The 13406-nt window shown below is 50.2% G+C and overlaps 1 protein-coding gene across 1 annotated transcript; it reads right to left on the bottom strand.

The window, feature by feature from the left end:
• Positions 1 to 550: 550 nt before the first annotated feature.
• Positions 551 to 10379, bottom strand: WFDC3 (WAP four-disulfide core domain 3). The gene is made up of 4 exons (XM_081097615.1): positions 10240 to 10379; positions 2989 to 3120; positions 1640 to 1813; positions 551 to 800 (listed from the first exon to the last, which is right to left on the bottom strand). Exons 1-3 carry the CDS (start codon positions 10316 to 10318, stop codon positions 1656 to 1658), a joined length of 369 nt encoding a protein of 122 aa, XP_080953741.1. The 5' UTR covers positions 10319 to 10379; the 3' UTR covers positions 551 to 800; positions 1640 to 1655.
• Between the last annotated feature and the right edge of the window lie 3027 nt (positions 10380 to 13406).

Raw genomic sequence — 13406 nt, 5'->3', positions numbered from 1 at the left:
GTCCACGTGACTATAATAAACTGGCCGCTCAGCCCACTTCCACCCCCAACCCATGTTCTCTGATAAGAGAAACGTCTGACTGTCCTACTCCTGAAGTTTAAGAGTGATCTATGGCAACTCACCAAGTTTTATCTTCCCATCTCCCCCCTAGCCACACCCAACCAGCACCTATTTTCAGTGTTCTCAGAAAGAATGGATCACCTATCCTTCCCAAATAGTCCCATCATTTCACAGCCATGCTCAGACCCCTAGCTCTCTTTCCTCATCTTAGTCCTCAAACCGTACAGACAAGCCCATCTGGTGTGGCTCAGTGGTGGAGCGTCTATCTATGAACGAGAAGGGCATGATTTGATTTCCAGTCAGGGCACATGCCCAGATTGTGGGCTCTATCCCCAGTGTGGGGCATGCAGGAGGCAGCCGATCAATTATTCTCTCTCATCATTAATGTTCCTCTCTCTCTCTCTCTCTCTCTCTCTCTCCTTCCCTCCCTCCCTTCCTCTCTGAAATCAATAAAAATATTTTTTTTAAAAAAGTACAGACAAGAGGATCAGCACCAGCCTTTATTGGAGACTAGAAGCACCACACATCCACTCCCCAACCCCTGGGCTGTTTCTTGTGCTCAGGCAGCAGCACGAACAGAAGCAGGCAATGAGCACCCCTGGGAGTATCACCAGCCCAGGACAGCACCTCTCCTGGCTTCCAGGACAAGCCCCTTGGAGTCGCCAGAGAAGCTCAGGATACATCAGGACAGAGAGGGCACCAGGGTCTCTGGTATCAGGACAGCGAGGGCACCAGGCTCCCTGCAAGAAGAAGTAACGTCAAATCACAACTGTGCCCTCCAGCCTGCAGGTCCCCAGGTGTTTCCCCTCCACGGAGAGAAGCTTGGCACAAATTGCTCTCGGAAACCTCAATCGGCTCCCTGCTTCCTACACAATCTAGTCCAAACTGGCACTGAAGACTCTTATCATTCAGATGTCAACTTCACCTCTCCTGTAACAACAGCAGCCTGTTCCTTTGCCCACTCTCACCTCCCACCTTCACCCCAACTCCCCAAACATGTCACATACATTTCACCCTCTGTGCCTTTGCTAACAATTGCCAGACCGTCTGTCCAGCATGTTCTCTGGGCTGTCCTCCCTTTATCACATTCTGCCTCGCCTTTAGGGCCCACATCAACTCCTCCTGCTAGCACGAAGACCTCCCAAGGAGCCCCACCCGCTCTGAAAGCCTATAAGCCCATATGGTCTATGCAAGGGTTCTGTGATATACGACCTGGAACATCTGATCTTTCTCTCCCCAGTGATGGCGAACCTTTTGAGCTCAGCGCGTCAGCATTTTGAAAAACCCTAACTTAACTCTGGTGCCGTGTCACATATAGAAATTTTTTGATATTTGCAACCATAGTAAAACAAAGACTTCTATTTTTGATATTTATTTTATATATTTTAATGCCATTTAACAAAGAAAAAATCAACCCAAAAAATGAGTTCGCGTGTCAGAGGTTCGCCATCACTGAACTAGACTCTCCAGGGCAGAGACTTGGTCTTGGCCTTCTGAAGTCCCAACCCAGCCCCTAAGCCAGTGCCTCACACACAACAGTTTGCGTCCATTGTTTTTGAGGATGTTAGACTGTGCTCACCTAATTCATGGTCCCGTTAGGGTTCCTGGCCAACTAGGCGCAGCATATCCGGCGGGACACAGAAGCGCCCGCAGCCTGACTTGCAGCACCTGCTCCCGGCTGGGCAGTGCTCATCCCCCATGCAGGTGACAATGCACAGGCCCACCAAAACTCTTGGACAAGTACCGGCCCGTCCTGTGGGGAAGCAGACACAGGTAAAGAGGACGCTCGGCTCCACTGACTCTGAGTTCCCATCTGGAACTCAGACGGGGGCTCCCAGAAAATCCATCCCAGAAGCAAAGATCTGGCTGGGAAATCTTGAGCTGGAGGATCTGAGAATCTGTAGGCCCCGAGAGAGCACTTGGACCAAAAGTGTTCCAGTAGGGTCCCACAGGGAGCTCCCTAAAGGGAGCTGGGGGTTTGACACTTCTGTGGGGGTGGGGCTGGGCAGAGTGCAGAAGGAGCAAGGCTCCCAAACCACTGCCCTCCCAGGTGCTTGGGCTCCACAGTGTCACTAGGCTTCTCTGCCACCCTAGACAATGTTTGTGCTTTGCGTTCCTTTCATCCAACGTTCCTATAATTCACTCATTTGTCTACCTTCCCTGATAGGCTATCTGCTACATAAGGACAAGAATCTGTCCCCAAGCCCTGGCCCTTGCCTGGGGATGTAAATGCTGTCTAAAGACAACATCTGGGCCGGTGCTTCTGAAATGGAGTTCCACGGTGCCTGGCACAGCAGGAGCACTCAAAACATACATTTGTTTAAAACACATATTGAAGAAACAAAGAAATCACATCAGGAATGCTTTTATCTGTTGCATTTATGTCCCTTCCAAGTAAGATTTCAGGAGGTGGGGAAGCTTTGCGCAAAGAATTAGGTCAGAAAATCATGATCTGGGGCAATGCCCTCATTTTACAGGTAAAGAAACTGGCTCAAAAAGAGGGGTTGGTTTGCCCAAGGTCACAGGGCAAATCATCAGCAGAAGCAAGACCAGAAGTCACGCTGCCTGGCTCCCAGCCTAGGGATTTGTCCTGCTGCCCCACCTGCTTTCCCCTAGTTGTGTTTTTATTACTTTTTTTTTTTTTTTTTTTTGCTGGGTTTGAGGTTTATTTTTTCTCTTTTTATTATTATTTTATTCTTTATTGATGAAGGTATTACATATGTGTTCCCTAGTTATTAATGCCAACAAGGACCACTGGCCCTAGGAGGACGGGTTGCCTTGGGTTGAGGGGCCCAGGAGGACAGGAAGGGTGAGAACTCTGATCCCGCCTGGGAAGGGAACGGCAAGAAGGCCACGGATGACTCCCTCCCAAACTGACTCTGGGCTCAAGGCGCACTCAGGGAGTCCTTCCCCCAAAAGCCAACGTACCTCCTACAATGTCTCCTCGGCAGCTGTGTCCACAGCCGGTGCTGCAGCATTTCTGCCCCTGAGGACAGGACTCGTCTCCATCACACAGCTCCTTGCATGGAAGGGGGTCGGCAGGACATTCACCGCCGGACTCTGCCATAGAATCAGAGCACTGGGTCCCTGAGGTGTTTCCCGCTATTTTTACTGTGACTCTTGAGTACCAAATGCTAGTGCATTTTTCATGTCGTCCCATATGTACGTTAATACAGATGTGTGTTTAAAACGGACATATCCGGGTGCACTCATGGACCTGTGATGCTGATACTTTATATTCTGGGTCTCCTTTTCTTAATGCAGGCCATCAACTACTAAATTCCTTTCAAGACTTGCAGTTTGAAAAACACTGTTGAGGTCTAACCCGCTTGCTGATGGTGATCGACATCTACACTGGTGGCCCCCACTGAGCCCCACCTCCTGGGATCCCTGCCCTCGTATAGCCCTCTCCCAGATTGTCTCTGGGCTTCACCATGGGACTTGCTTTGACCAACAGAACATCAGCAAGTGTGACTGGTGTGAGCAGAGGCTGGATACACAGTTGCATAGTGAGGTTGTCCTCTCAGAACACCCCCTCCTGGAAGCCAGCCGCCAGGCTATGTAGCAGCTTGATGCCATGCCCCATTAGAGAGAACCTGGCTGAAGAGAGGATCCTGGGCATCCCAGCCACGGCCGGGCTCCCCACGGAACCCCCAGACACATGCAGCCATAGAAGTGATGTAAGAGCTGCACCATGTGTTGTAAGAGCTGCCCACCTAACCCACAGTAAGGTTGGGGGTGGTGTGCATGCAGCAACAGATAACGGAAACACTGGTTAACGGAACCCCAGGTTTGTTCTGAGAGGCAATGAGCCCAGCCAGCTAAAATGACTTGCTTCCCCATATTCCCCTGCAACCAGGGGTGGCCACAAACTGAGGCGTAGCTGGGCCAACTTGTGCACTCCTGATGTAGAGACGACGCCTTCCAAACTGCCCCTCGCTTCAGCCTTCTTCCAGTGCAAAGGCTGACACAGCACAGGGAGGCAACTAGGATAAGGAGAAGTCCGGGTCGCAAAGAGAAAGCAATTGTTTCATCCTTGCTGGCATCACGGGGCTGCCACCCCACCCCTCGCACCTGCTTCAGGGCTTCTCCTTATGCAAGAACAATGAGCCCCTGTTCAGTTAACCTTCTGCCACGTACAGACACATATCCCTGACATGTCCCTTCACCGTTCCTATGGAAATAATGAAACTCAGAGAAGAGAAGGGGCTTGCCCAGAACTGCAGAGTGAGTCAGCAGCACAGCAGGACAAAACTCAGCCTCCCGACCAGCTATGAAGCACTCTTTCTGCTGCTACATCATCCTTAAAGCACGCAGACACCGCTCCAGGTCCTTGGGAACAGGCACACCCAGAGAGGTCACTTCCAAACCAAACCAACGCGCCGTGACTCATTCACCTCAGCGTTTACTTCAAGTTTTTTAAATGGAAAAAAGTGACAGGTGATTAAATACTTTGCAGAAAACCAAGGCAGGATTGGCTCGGTGCCTCTGAGTAAGAACATGTAATACATTTGCATATGGCTGGCTCCAGGAAGTCTGCCATGATGGAAAAAGCAAGTGTTTGGCCTCCAGCAAGAACACACGTAGCTAAACAATCAAGGTATAATCACCCTGCCCCTTAGGGTTCTCCTGAACAGCTCCTATTTCAAATATTCTGTGCCACTATCAGATCACATCAAAACTGCATGTCCTGATTTTTATTTCAGAAATAAGGTCACTATAACCACCAGATACCTGCTCATACCTCCCCACCTGCTTGACAAACATTAAATCCAGTTAACAAAGAACAAAGCTTTTTGTCCCACGGTAAAATCTCCCTGGTGGAAAACAACCAGCAACGTAAACCTCTCATATGCCCTAGAAAGTGGTGCCTAGAGTGGCACACTTCCCAGATTTTACCATTTTGCTAAGCGTGGCCCTGAAGTGCCAACGTCAGGAGCACTCTGCTACTGGAAGGGAGTAGAGGTCTGGTCTCTACGCTGGTCCTGGGGGTGAGGGCAGCTGCTGGCAGAAAAGTGAAATCTCAAGACATCCTAAGCCAAGAAGGGCCCTGTGAGCTCTGAAACCTACTCCTCTTCTCTTGCAAACAGACATCCAGGAAAAGAGGGCTTGACCTGAGATCAAAGAGGGCAGAATTGGGTCCCAAAACCACATCACCATGGTGCCCTTTGTACCACGACACTATGATCCCCCTACTCCACAAGGATCACCCCAAAACAGATCAACAAGCGCTGGGACTCACTCAGCCCAGTTCTGCCGAAAGAGAAGACCCGGTGGTAGACAGTGGTAGGAGTTAGGAAGACAGAAACAAACCGGTGTGTCAGGAGCCCCTGAGACCATCCTAGGTTTGGTGATGCACTGGGGCAAACAGGACTCAGCATGGAGCTGTGCTCATGGCTCTGATCTATTAAGTCTATAATCTCAAACCGTGATGAGGACATGAGGAAAATTAAAGGGTGCGGAGAGGTAGAATAACCGGGAGCTCACTTTAGATTGGATACAATGGCCAGCTCCACACACTGGGCAGATTGTACCAGGCCCTACAAGCTGGCAGTGAGGGACCCGCCTGAGACAGATTCCCAGGCTCTGGTTCCAGGGCTGGACCTCACGAGTCCTGGCAAGGAGTACAACCCTCTATTCTCTCTTATGGGCAGGGTGCCCAAGAGAGCTGCCTACGCCAGGCACAGACAACTCGACTGGGCACGGGGAAGGGGCCTGCCACCTGGGAGATCTGGCTGGAAGGAAAGAGGTTGTCGCATGGTGTGGAGTGGCTGGGTCTCAGAGAAGATGTGCTCAGGGGAGGAGAAAATTACCCCAGTTCCCGATGAAAGGGCTCATTAGAAACTGTACCCCAACGGGTGCACCTGAAGAGGCAAATGGAAGAGAGCTCATGGATAGTGAGGGCCAAACACTGTACTCACTTTGAATCATTACAACAACCTGCGGGGTTTATTCTTTCCATTTTGCAGCGAAGGGAGCTGAGGCTCAGAGAAGCAGAAGAGACTTGACCAGGGGCCCACTGGCCAGTGACTGGTGAGCCTCCCACTTGAACCCAGACCTCAGACCTCTGACAACCAAAATCTGTGCTTTTTCAGTGTTATATGGGGCCACGTGTACTCATGGGAGAGAAGGTTCCAGTTCCTTTAGAAAACATACTGGAAGGCATGATGTGATCCTATTGGAGACAGCAAAGAAGATAATAAAGTAATCTGAGTATTAACTTTTCAAAAAATACTTTAAAACTAGAAAACACCTTGAAATACACTTAGAAAATGGGAAGTCATAAAGATACAACATAAGATCTGCCCTAGCCAGTTTGGCTCAGCAGAAAGAGCGGCGGCCTGGGAACTGAAGAGTTCCGGGTTCGGTTCCAGTCAAGGGCATGTATCTAGGTTGCAGACTTGATCCCCAGCTCTGGTTGGAGCATGTGTGAAGGCAACCAATTGATGTGTCTCTCTCACATCAATGTTTTCCTCTCTGTCTCTCTCTCTCTGTCTCTCTCTCTCCCTTTCACTCTCCCTAAAAACCAATGGAATAATATCCTCCGGTGAGGATTTAAAAAAAAAAAAAGCCAGATCTCCCTAAGTTAAGTTATACATCTAACACCTCTCCAATAAAAGTAGCCTCAATATTTAGAAGGGAGGGAAGTGGGGACTAGACAATGTGATAACAAAACATATTTGGAAGCACAAGCAAACAAAAGTAGCCATGACCATCTGAAAAAAGGGGCATGAGAGGGGCGGGCAGGGGAGACACACCATCCATTTCTAATGCCTTTTGGGGGCCGCTCAGGGAATGGGGAGGAGCCGAGGAATAGCAGACAGTTTTCTCGCTTCTACTTCCAAATTCTCTCAGTTGTGTCACCTTTCTCCATCCCCACTGCCGCCTCCCTAGTCCAACCGCACTCTGTCCTCACCGGGAGTCATTCTCCTGCTCCCTGTCTCAACCACAGCAGCTTCTTTCAGTTTCTCACATGTGGCAAGCTCCTTCTCAGCTTAAAGACCTCTGCACTTGCTTCTCTGGTTCATCACACCCTTGACCTGCCTAACTTCAACTCCAGGTCTCAGGTTAAATGTCGCTGCCTCAGACAGGCCTCCCTCGACCACCCAATCTAAAGTGAGCTCCCAGTTATTCTATCTCTCAGCGCCCTTTAATTTTCCTCCATGTCCTTGTCACGGTTTGAGATTACAGACTTCTTTCATGCTTGTCTGTTAAGCCTCTTTCTCCCCCACTAGTCTATGAGCTCCACGAAGGCAGGAACTGGATCTGCTTTGTTCACCACAGTTTACCCAGAACCCATCGCTGGATCTGGTGAAGCATAGTAACCTCCATCTTGGGTACAAACTGCTGTTTAAAATTTTAACCCTGCTATTCTGGCTTCTGTAAACGTTTGCTTGCTTAAATAATAGGGAAAAATAAGACTACTGCCATTCCAGAGAGGCTATGAACTATGCCCCAGACAGGGTTGGCAGCCCTGGTGCCAGGCCAGGCCTTGAGATATGGTCTCACGGCCCTGGCCCAGCAAACAGGACTTTTTCTGAGACGGTCCAGAAGTCTCATTCCAAATTTGGAAAACAAAGAGCTGAAAAACGTATAAATAGGAAAGACTCCCACCATGTTGGGCCCTAGAATTTGAGAAGCAATATTTCCTCTGGGCCCAATAGTGCTAGCAAAATGAAAGACTCCAAATAAATTTGGCTTATTGATTAAGGCATCTTCTGATTTATAATATAACACTGGCATATAGTAAATACTCAATAAATATATACAGAAATAATGTATAAATGGAGAATTAGCTCATGGGGACCCTGTAAGAGTTTGAAAGAAAACATCTCTTTCAAACACCTCTTTACGAAAATCAGAATAAAATAGGACCCATTTCCAACAGAAGACAGCAATCCGATGTGTGGACAGAGGCGACATGAAGTCTCAGTAGCAGGTGGCGGGGGAGGGGGGGGCGGGGGCGGGTGCTGCCTTGTATAGGTAGCAAGATTCTTTTTGCTGCCTCTTTGCAGATTCTCCAGCTAAGATTTTCATAGAGAATACTGCAACGGACAACAGGAATTGGAAATTACCCAACAGCTTTCAAATCTGCCCACAAATATACACTGAGTGGCCAGATTATTATGGCCAGCCAGATTATTATGACCACCCCATCAGTACAATGAAGTGAATTAGTTATGCTAATAATAATAATAATAATAAAACTTTGAGAGTATTTGCTTAGGAAGTTTTCAATATTCAGTATTTTTGCAAGTGTCAATGAAGTGCTGATGGGGTGGTCATAATAATCTGGCCGGTCATAATAACCTGGCCACTCAGTGTAGCTATGCCAAGATTTCCCTTCTGGCAGCCTTTTCTGCCTGCCGAGGCCACATCCCACAAACCACCATGGCTTGGGTACCCTTCCTATATCTTCTCTTAGAAAAGATCTCAGGATAGAGGAGGCACTTCATTGTTTTTCAGAGTAAAGGAAAACCAACAACGAAATGGCATGTGCATATCTGAGAAAGAGACGAGGAGGCCAAGCACAGCCTGGGGTACAGCGAGGTTTCTGACCCCGCTCTGCTTAGCGATCGGGGTGACACAGCTCCTGCTGCTGCCGAACCTGCAGCATTTCTTGACACCTGACGCACCTCTTAAAACAGGATTGTTTCCAAACAATCCTAGGACAATCTCCTTTCCTCCCTGCAGCAGAAAAGGAGACAGCCACACGGAGAGAGAGAGAGAGAGAGAGAGAGAGAGAGAGAGAGAGAGAGAGAGAGAGAATGGTGCCTGGTGCCACCCACAGTCATAGCAGACCAGGCAACCAGAGGAAGGAAGCCCTGGGCTTCATTTAGGACTCTCCGCCCTGGTGCTAAAGCAGAGACAGTGACAATATGGATAATAGCTCACATTTACTGTGACATTTACTTATGCCAGAAACCTCTCATATGATCCTCACAACAATTCTAAGAGGTACAAACATGTATCCCCATTTTGCAGATGAGGAAATTGAGACTTAAAATTTAACACTTAAAAGAACTATTTAAGGCTGATTTAAGGCTTACGAAAGTCTGCCTGGCTCTAGGGTTTACTCCGTTCATCTGATCTTAAACAGGCTTCCCTTCACAGCTCTGCCCTCCAGCCTTCACTGGAACCCTGGGTTCAAAGTGAAAGACAGAGATCATTGGTCACACGTTCTTCCCTGATTGACAAGGGACTGGGAGCACTGGGTGTTAAATGAGAAGAGACCCCAAAAGGAGAAAGAAGAGGTGCTCTAGGCAAGTTAGATTTCAAGAGCCAATGTAGGAGGCAAGAAGTTCTCTGGGTCTTTCTAGTCCAGAGGCAAGTTCAGAAAGCACACTTGGAGTTTGCCCCTCATTCCAACAGACCCTTGAGAATGCCTCCTCGGCAGACCTGACCACAGCCTGTGCTGCAGCACTTCTGCCCCACCAGACACTATTCATCCCCTTGGCACAAATCTTTGCACGGGTTCTTGTCAAGACGACATTCCAAAAGATATCATGGGAGGTTGGTGTAACTGGCCAGTCCTCAAGAAACGGGGAATGGAAGCCAAATGTACTTCAAGAACTTTCAACCTCTCCAAACACTCTTATGTAAATATCTCTGCAACCATGTTCCTCTCCACCCACAGAACCCCCCCCCCACACACACACACACACACACACACTCACACCACTGCTAAAGGACCAGCCATTCTGCAAATAGAGAGAGAGAAAGAAAGGCTGGGGTGATCCTGTTCTCATGTAAGACTCTCTAGGACAGCAGTTCTCAACCTGTGGGTCGAGACCCCTTTGGGGGTCGAACAATCCTTTCACAGGGGTCGCCTAAATACATCCTGCATATCAGATATTTACATTACGATTCATAACAGTAGCAACATTACAGTTATGAAGTAGCAACGAAAATAATTTTATGGTTGGGGGTCACCACGACATGAGGAACTGTATTAAAGGGTCGTGGCATTAGGAAGGTTGGGAACCGCTGCTCTAGTAGAAAGCCAGAGAGGGTGAAGAAAGGCTGGGCAGCCCACCCTCGCTGTCCCCAGAACCTCTGCATCCAGTCCTGTCCTACAGAGATGGCCACGCCCACAAATGAGGCCCCTCACTCTGGGAGGAGGCAGGGGACGACGTCTCTGGTCACTTTCTGTTACTGTAGCCAGGGATGATGACTCACCATGCTCTCCTGCAGCCACCCAGGATGTCAGGGTCCCAAGAGCAAGAAGTGCCTTCAGGAGGAAGAGGGAGCTCAACATGATGATGATGCTGAGAGCTGAGATGAGAGTCCAGGTCAGGCCAGAGGTGTTCACCTCGCCCAGAGTATCAGCTGGACGAAAGTAGGACTAGGAGCCTGGCCTAAATCTAGCCCCAAAGTTTGCCCTTTTATAATAGTCGCCAAGGACAGCCTCTTCTGACAAGAAGAAAAATGATTGGTTGTTGGTCTGTGGGAAAATTCCTGGCACGACCAAAGGGCACAGGGTGGTGATCAAGCTCTGTAATGTGCCATACGCAATAGCCCTGGACAACGGTGACGAACCTGGGCAATTGGAGGGAAGGCCACTGGATTGAGGATCAGAGAGAGCCCTGCAGGGCCTTGGGAGGACACAATGGCAGGACTTAATAAGAAAATAGCCAGAGTCAATGAAATGCACTGTGGCTCCTGTTCATCCTAACAACCTAGAAAACAGATACATAGAAACTCAAAAAGCTACAAAGAGCTACCTTTGAGTCTGCTCAGAACTAATCCAAATGCACCAAAACCTACACCTTGGTCCCTCTGGCCCACACAGGCCATCCTAGGACTGTATGAAGGCTATGTCACAGAACCACCAAGAATAGTTGCTATGATTCAAGTAAATCTAGACCATACAACCTCCTTTATTTATCTCTTCTTGCTCTATTTCTTTTTTGAAAAATATATATTTTTACTTATTTCGGAGAGGAAGGGAGAGGGAGAGAAAAGTAGAAACCTCAATGATGAGAGGGAATCATTGATCGGCTGCCTTCTGCATGCCCCCCACTGGGGATCAAGCCTGCAAACCGGGCATGTGTCCATGACGGGCATCAAACCCGAGATCCTTCAGTCTGCAGGCCGATGCTCTATCCACTGAGCCAAACCAGCTAGGGCAGCCGTGGGCAAACTACGGCCCGCGGGCCGGATCCGGCCCGTTTGAAATGAATAAAACTATTGAAAAAAGAAGACCGTACCCTTTTATGTAATGATGTTTACTTTGAATTTATATTAGTTCACACAAACACTCCATCCTTGCTTTTGTTCCGGCCCTCCGATCCAGTTTAAGAACTCATTGTGGCCCTCGAGTCAAAAAGTTTGCCCACCCCTGCTCTAGGGCCTCTATTTTTATTTTTATTTTTATTTATCTATCTGCTTATGACTTTGGTCAGCCATGATACGGGCGACCAGGCCGGCGGGGGGCGGGGAGGGCAGTTGGAGGCAACCAGGTCGGCAGGGGGGTGCAGTTAAGGGCGACCAGGCCAGCAGAGGGGGTAGTTGGGGGCAACCAGGCCTGCAGGGGGGGCAGTAAGGAGTGACCAGGTTGGCAGGGGGGGCAGAAAGGGGTGACCATGCTGGGGGGGGGCAGTTAGGGGCAACCAGGCCAGTGGAAGGGAAGTTGTGGGTGACCATGTTGGCAGGGCAGGGCAATTGGGGGTGACCAGGCCAGTAGGCAGAGGCGGTTAGGGGTGATCAGGCTGGCAGGGGGGCCAGTAGGAGCGATCAGGCAGGCAGGTGAGCAGTTAGGAGCCAGCAGTCCTGGATTATGAGAGGGATGTCCAACTTGCTCCCAACTGCCCCCCTCTGCTGGCCTGGTCGCCCTTAACTGCACCCCACCCCTGCCGACCTGGTTGCCTTAGGATAGGCCCTAAACTGGTTGTTGGACATTCCCCAAGGGGTCCCGGATTGGAGAGGGTGCACCAGGGCCTCTAGTCTATATATATAAAGAGCCAGGGGTCATCACATCTGAAACAACCCAACGGATGACCAAACAGGCTGAGTGGGGTGACAAGGTCAGCAGGGGGGTTAGTGAGGACCAAACAACTGAACACCAGGCTTCGTGGGGCCACCAGGCTGGCAGGGGGGTTAGTGAGGGACGACCAAACGACCAAACAGCAGGCTGCGTGGGGTGACCAGGCTGGCAGGGGTGGCAGTGAGGGGTGACCAGGCCAGCAGAGGGGGGCCATTGGCAGAGACTATTCCAGCAGGGGGGGGGGGTGTGAGGGGCAACGTGAAGGGCGACCAAGCCAGCAGGGCGGGCAGTTGGGGGCAACCAGGCCAGCAGGGGAGGCAGTTTGGGGTGACCAGGCAGGTAAGGGGGCAGTTGGGGGTGACTAGGCTGGCATGGGGGCCAGTGAGGGGGACCAGGCCAGCGGGGGGGGGGGCTGTTGGGGGCAACCAGGCCAGCAGGGGTGGCCGTAAGGGGCAACCATTCTGGCGGGGGGAGGGGAGGCAGTTGGGGGCGACCAGGCTGGCAGGGGGGCCAGTTAGGGGCAATCAGGCAGACAGGCAGGTGAGCAGTTAGGAGCCAGCGGTCCTGGCTTGTGAGAGGGATGTCCGACTGCCAATTTAGGCCCAGGATTGGGCCTAAACCGGCATTCAGACATCCCCCAAGGGGGTCCCGGATTGGAGTGGGTGCAGGCTGGGCTGAAGGGACCCCGCCCCTGTGCACAAATTTCGTGCACCGGGCCTCTAGTAAAATAAAATAAATTAACTCACGCACTTTCTACTACCCTGTGTTGTGACTTGGAAAAAGTAACTTTCTCTACCACTCATAAATCAATCCAATTCTATTCAGGGCCTCCTTACATCTAAGGCAGAGTTAAGGGGAGCTCTGGGGAACTCTATGGCTATTAAACCCCTGCATTCCCCGCCAATCCCAGAATCAGAGTCTGGAGAGAGAAGTCCAGCTCCTTGGGGTTGGAGGAATCCACGGTCCAAGTCCCAGCCTTTATTCTGATGCCTTCAGATTCAAGAGGTAGCCCCTGGGGTGGAAGCCTGTTAAGACCTGGTAGATGCCCAGCCAGCATGGCTCAGTGATTGAGGGTAGAACTATGAACCAGGAGGTCAGGTTCGATTTTGGTCAGGGCACATGCCCAGGATGAGGACTGGATCCCCAATGTAGGGCATGCAGGAGGCAGCCAATCAATGATTCTCATTATTGATGTTTCTAACTCTCCCCCTCCTTTCCTCTTTGAAATCAATAAAAATATATTTAAAAAAAAAAAAAAGACCCAGTGGGTGAGTGCTAGAGTTGCCCGGGGCCTCCTGTCGTGGGGGTTCCGTGTCCACTCCAATTCTGGGGGCTCAGTACAAGGCATATTAAAGTCTAC

The sequence above is a fragment of the Myotis nattereri genome, assembly GCF_964212035.1.
Source record: "Myotis nattereri genome assembly, chromosome: 8".
NCBI classification, from domain to species: Eukaryota; Metazoa; Chordata; class Mammalia; order Chiroptera; family Vespertilionidae; genus Myotis; species Myotis nattereri.
This window is presented reverse-complemented; position numbering and strand designations above follow the sequence as displayed.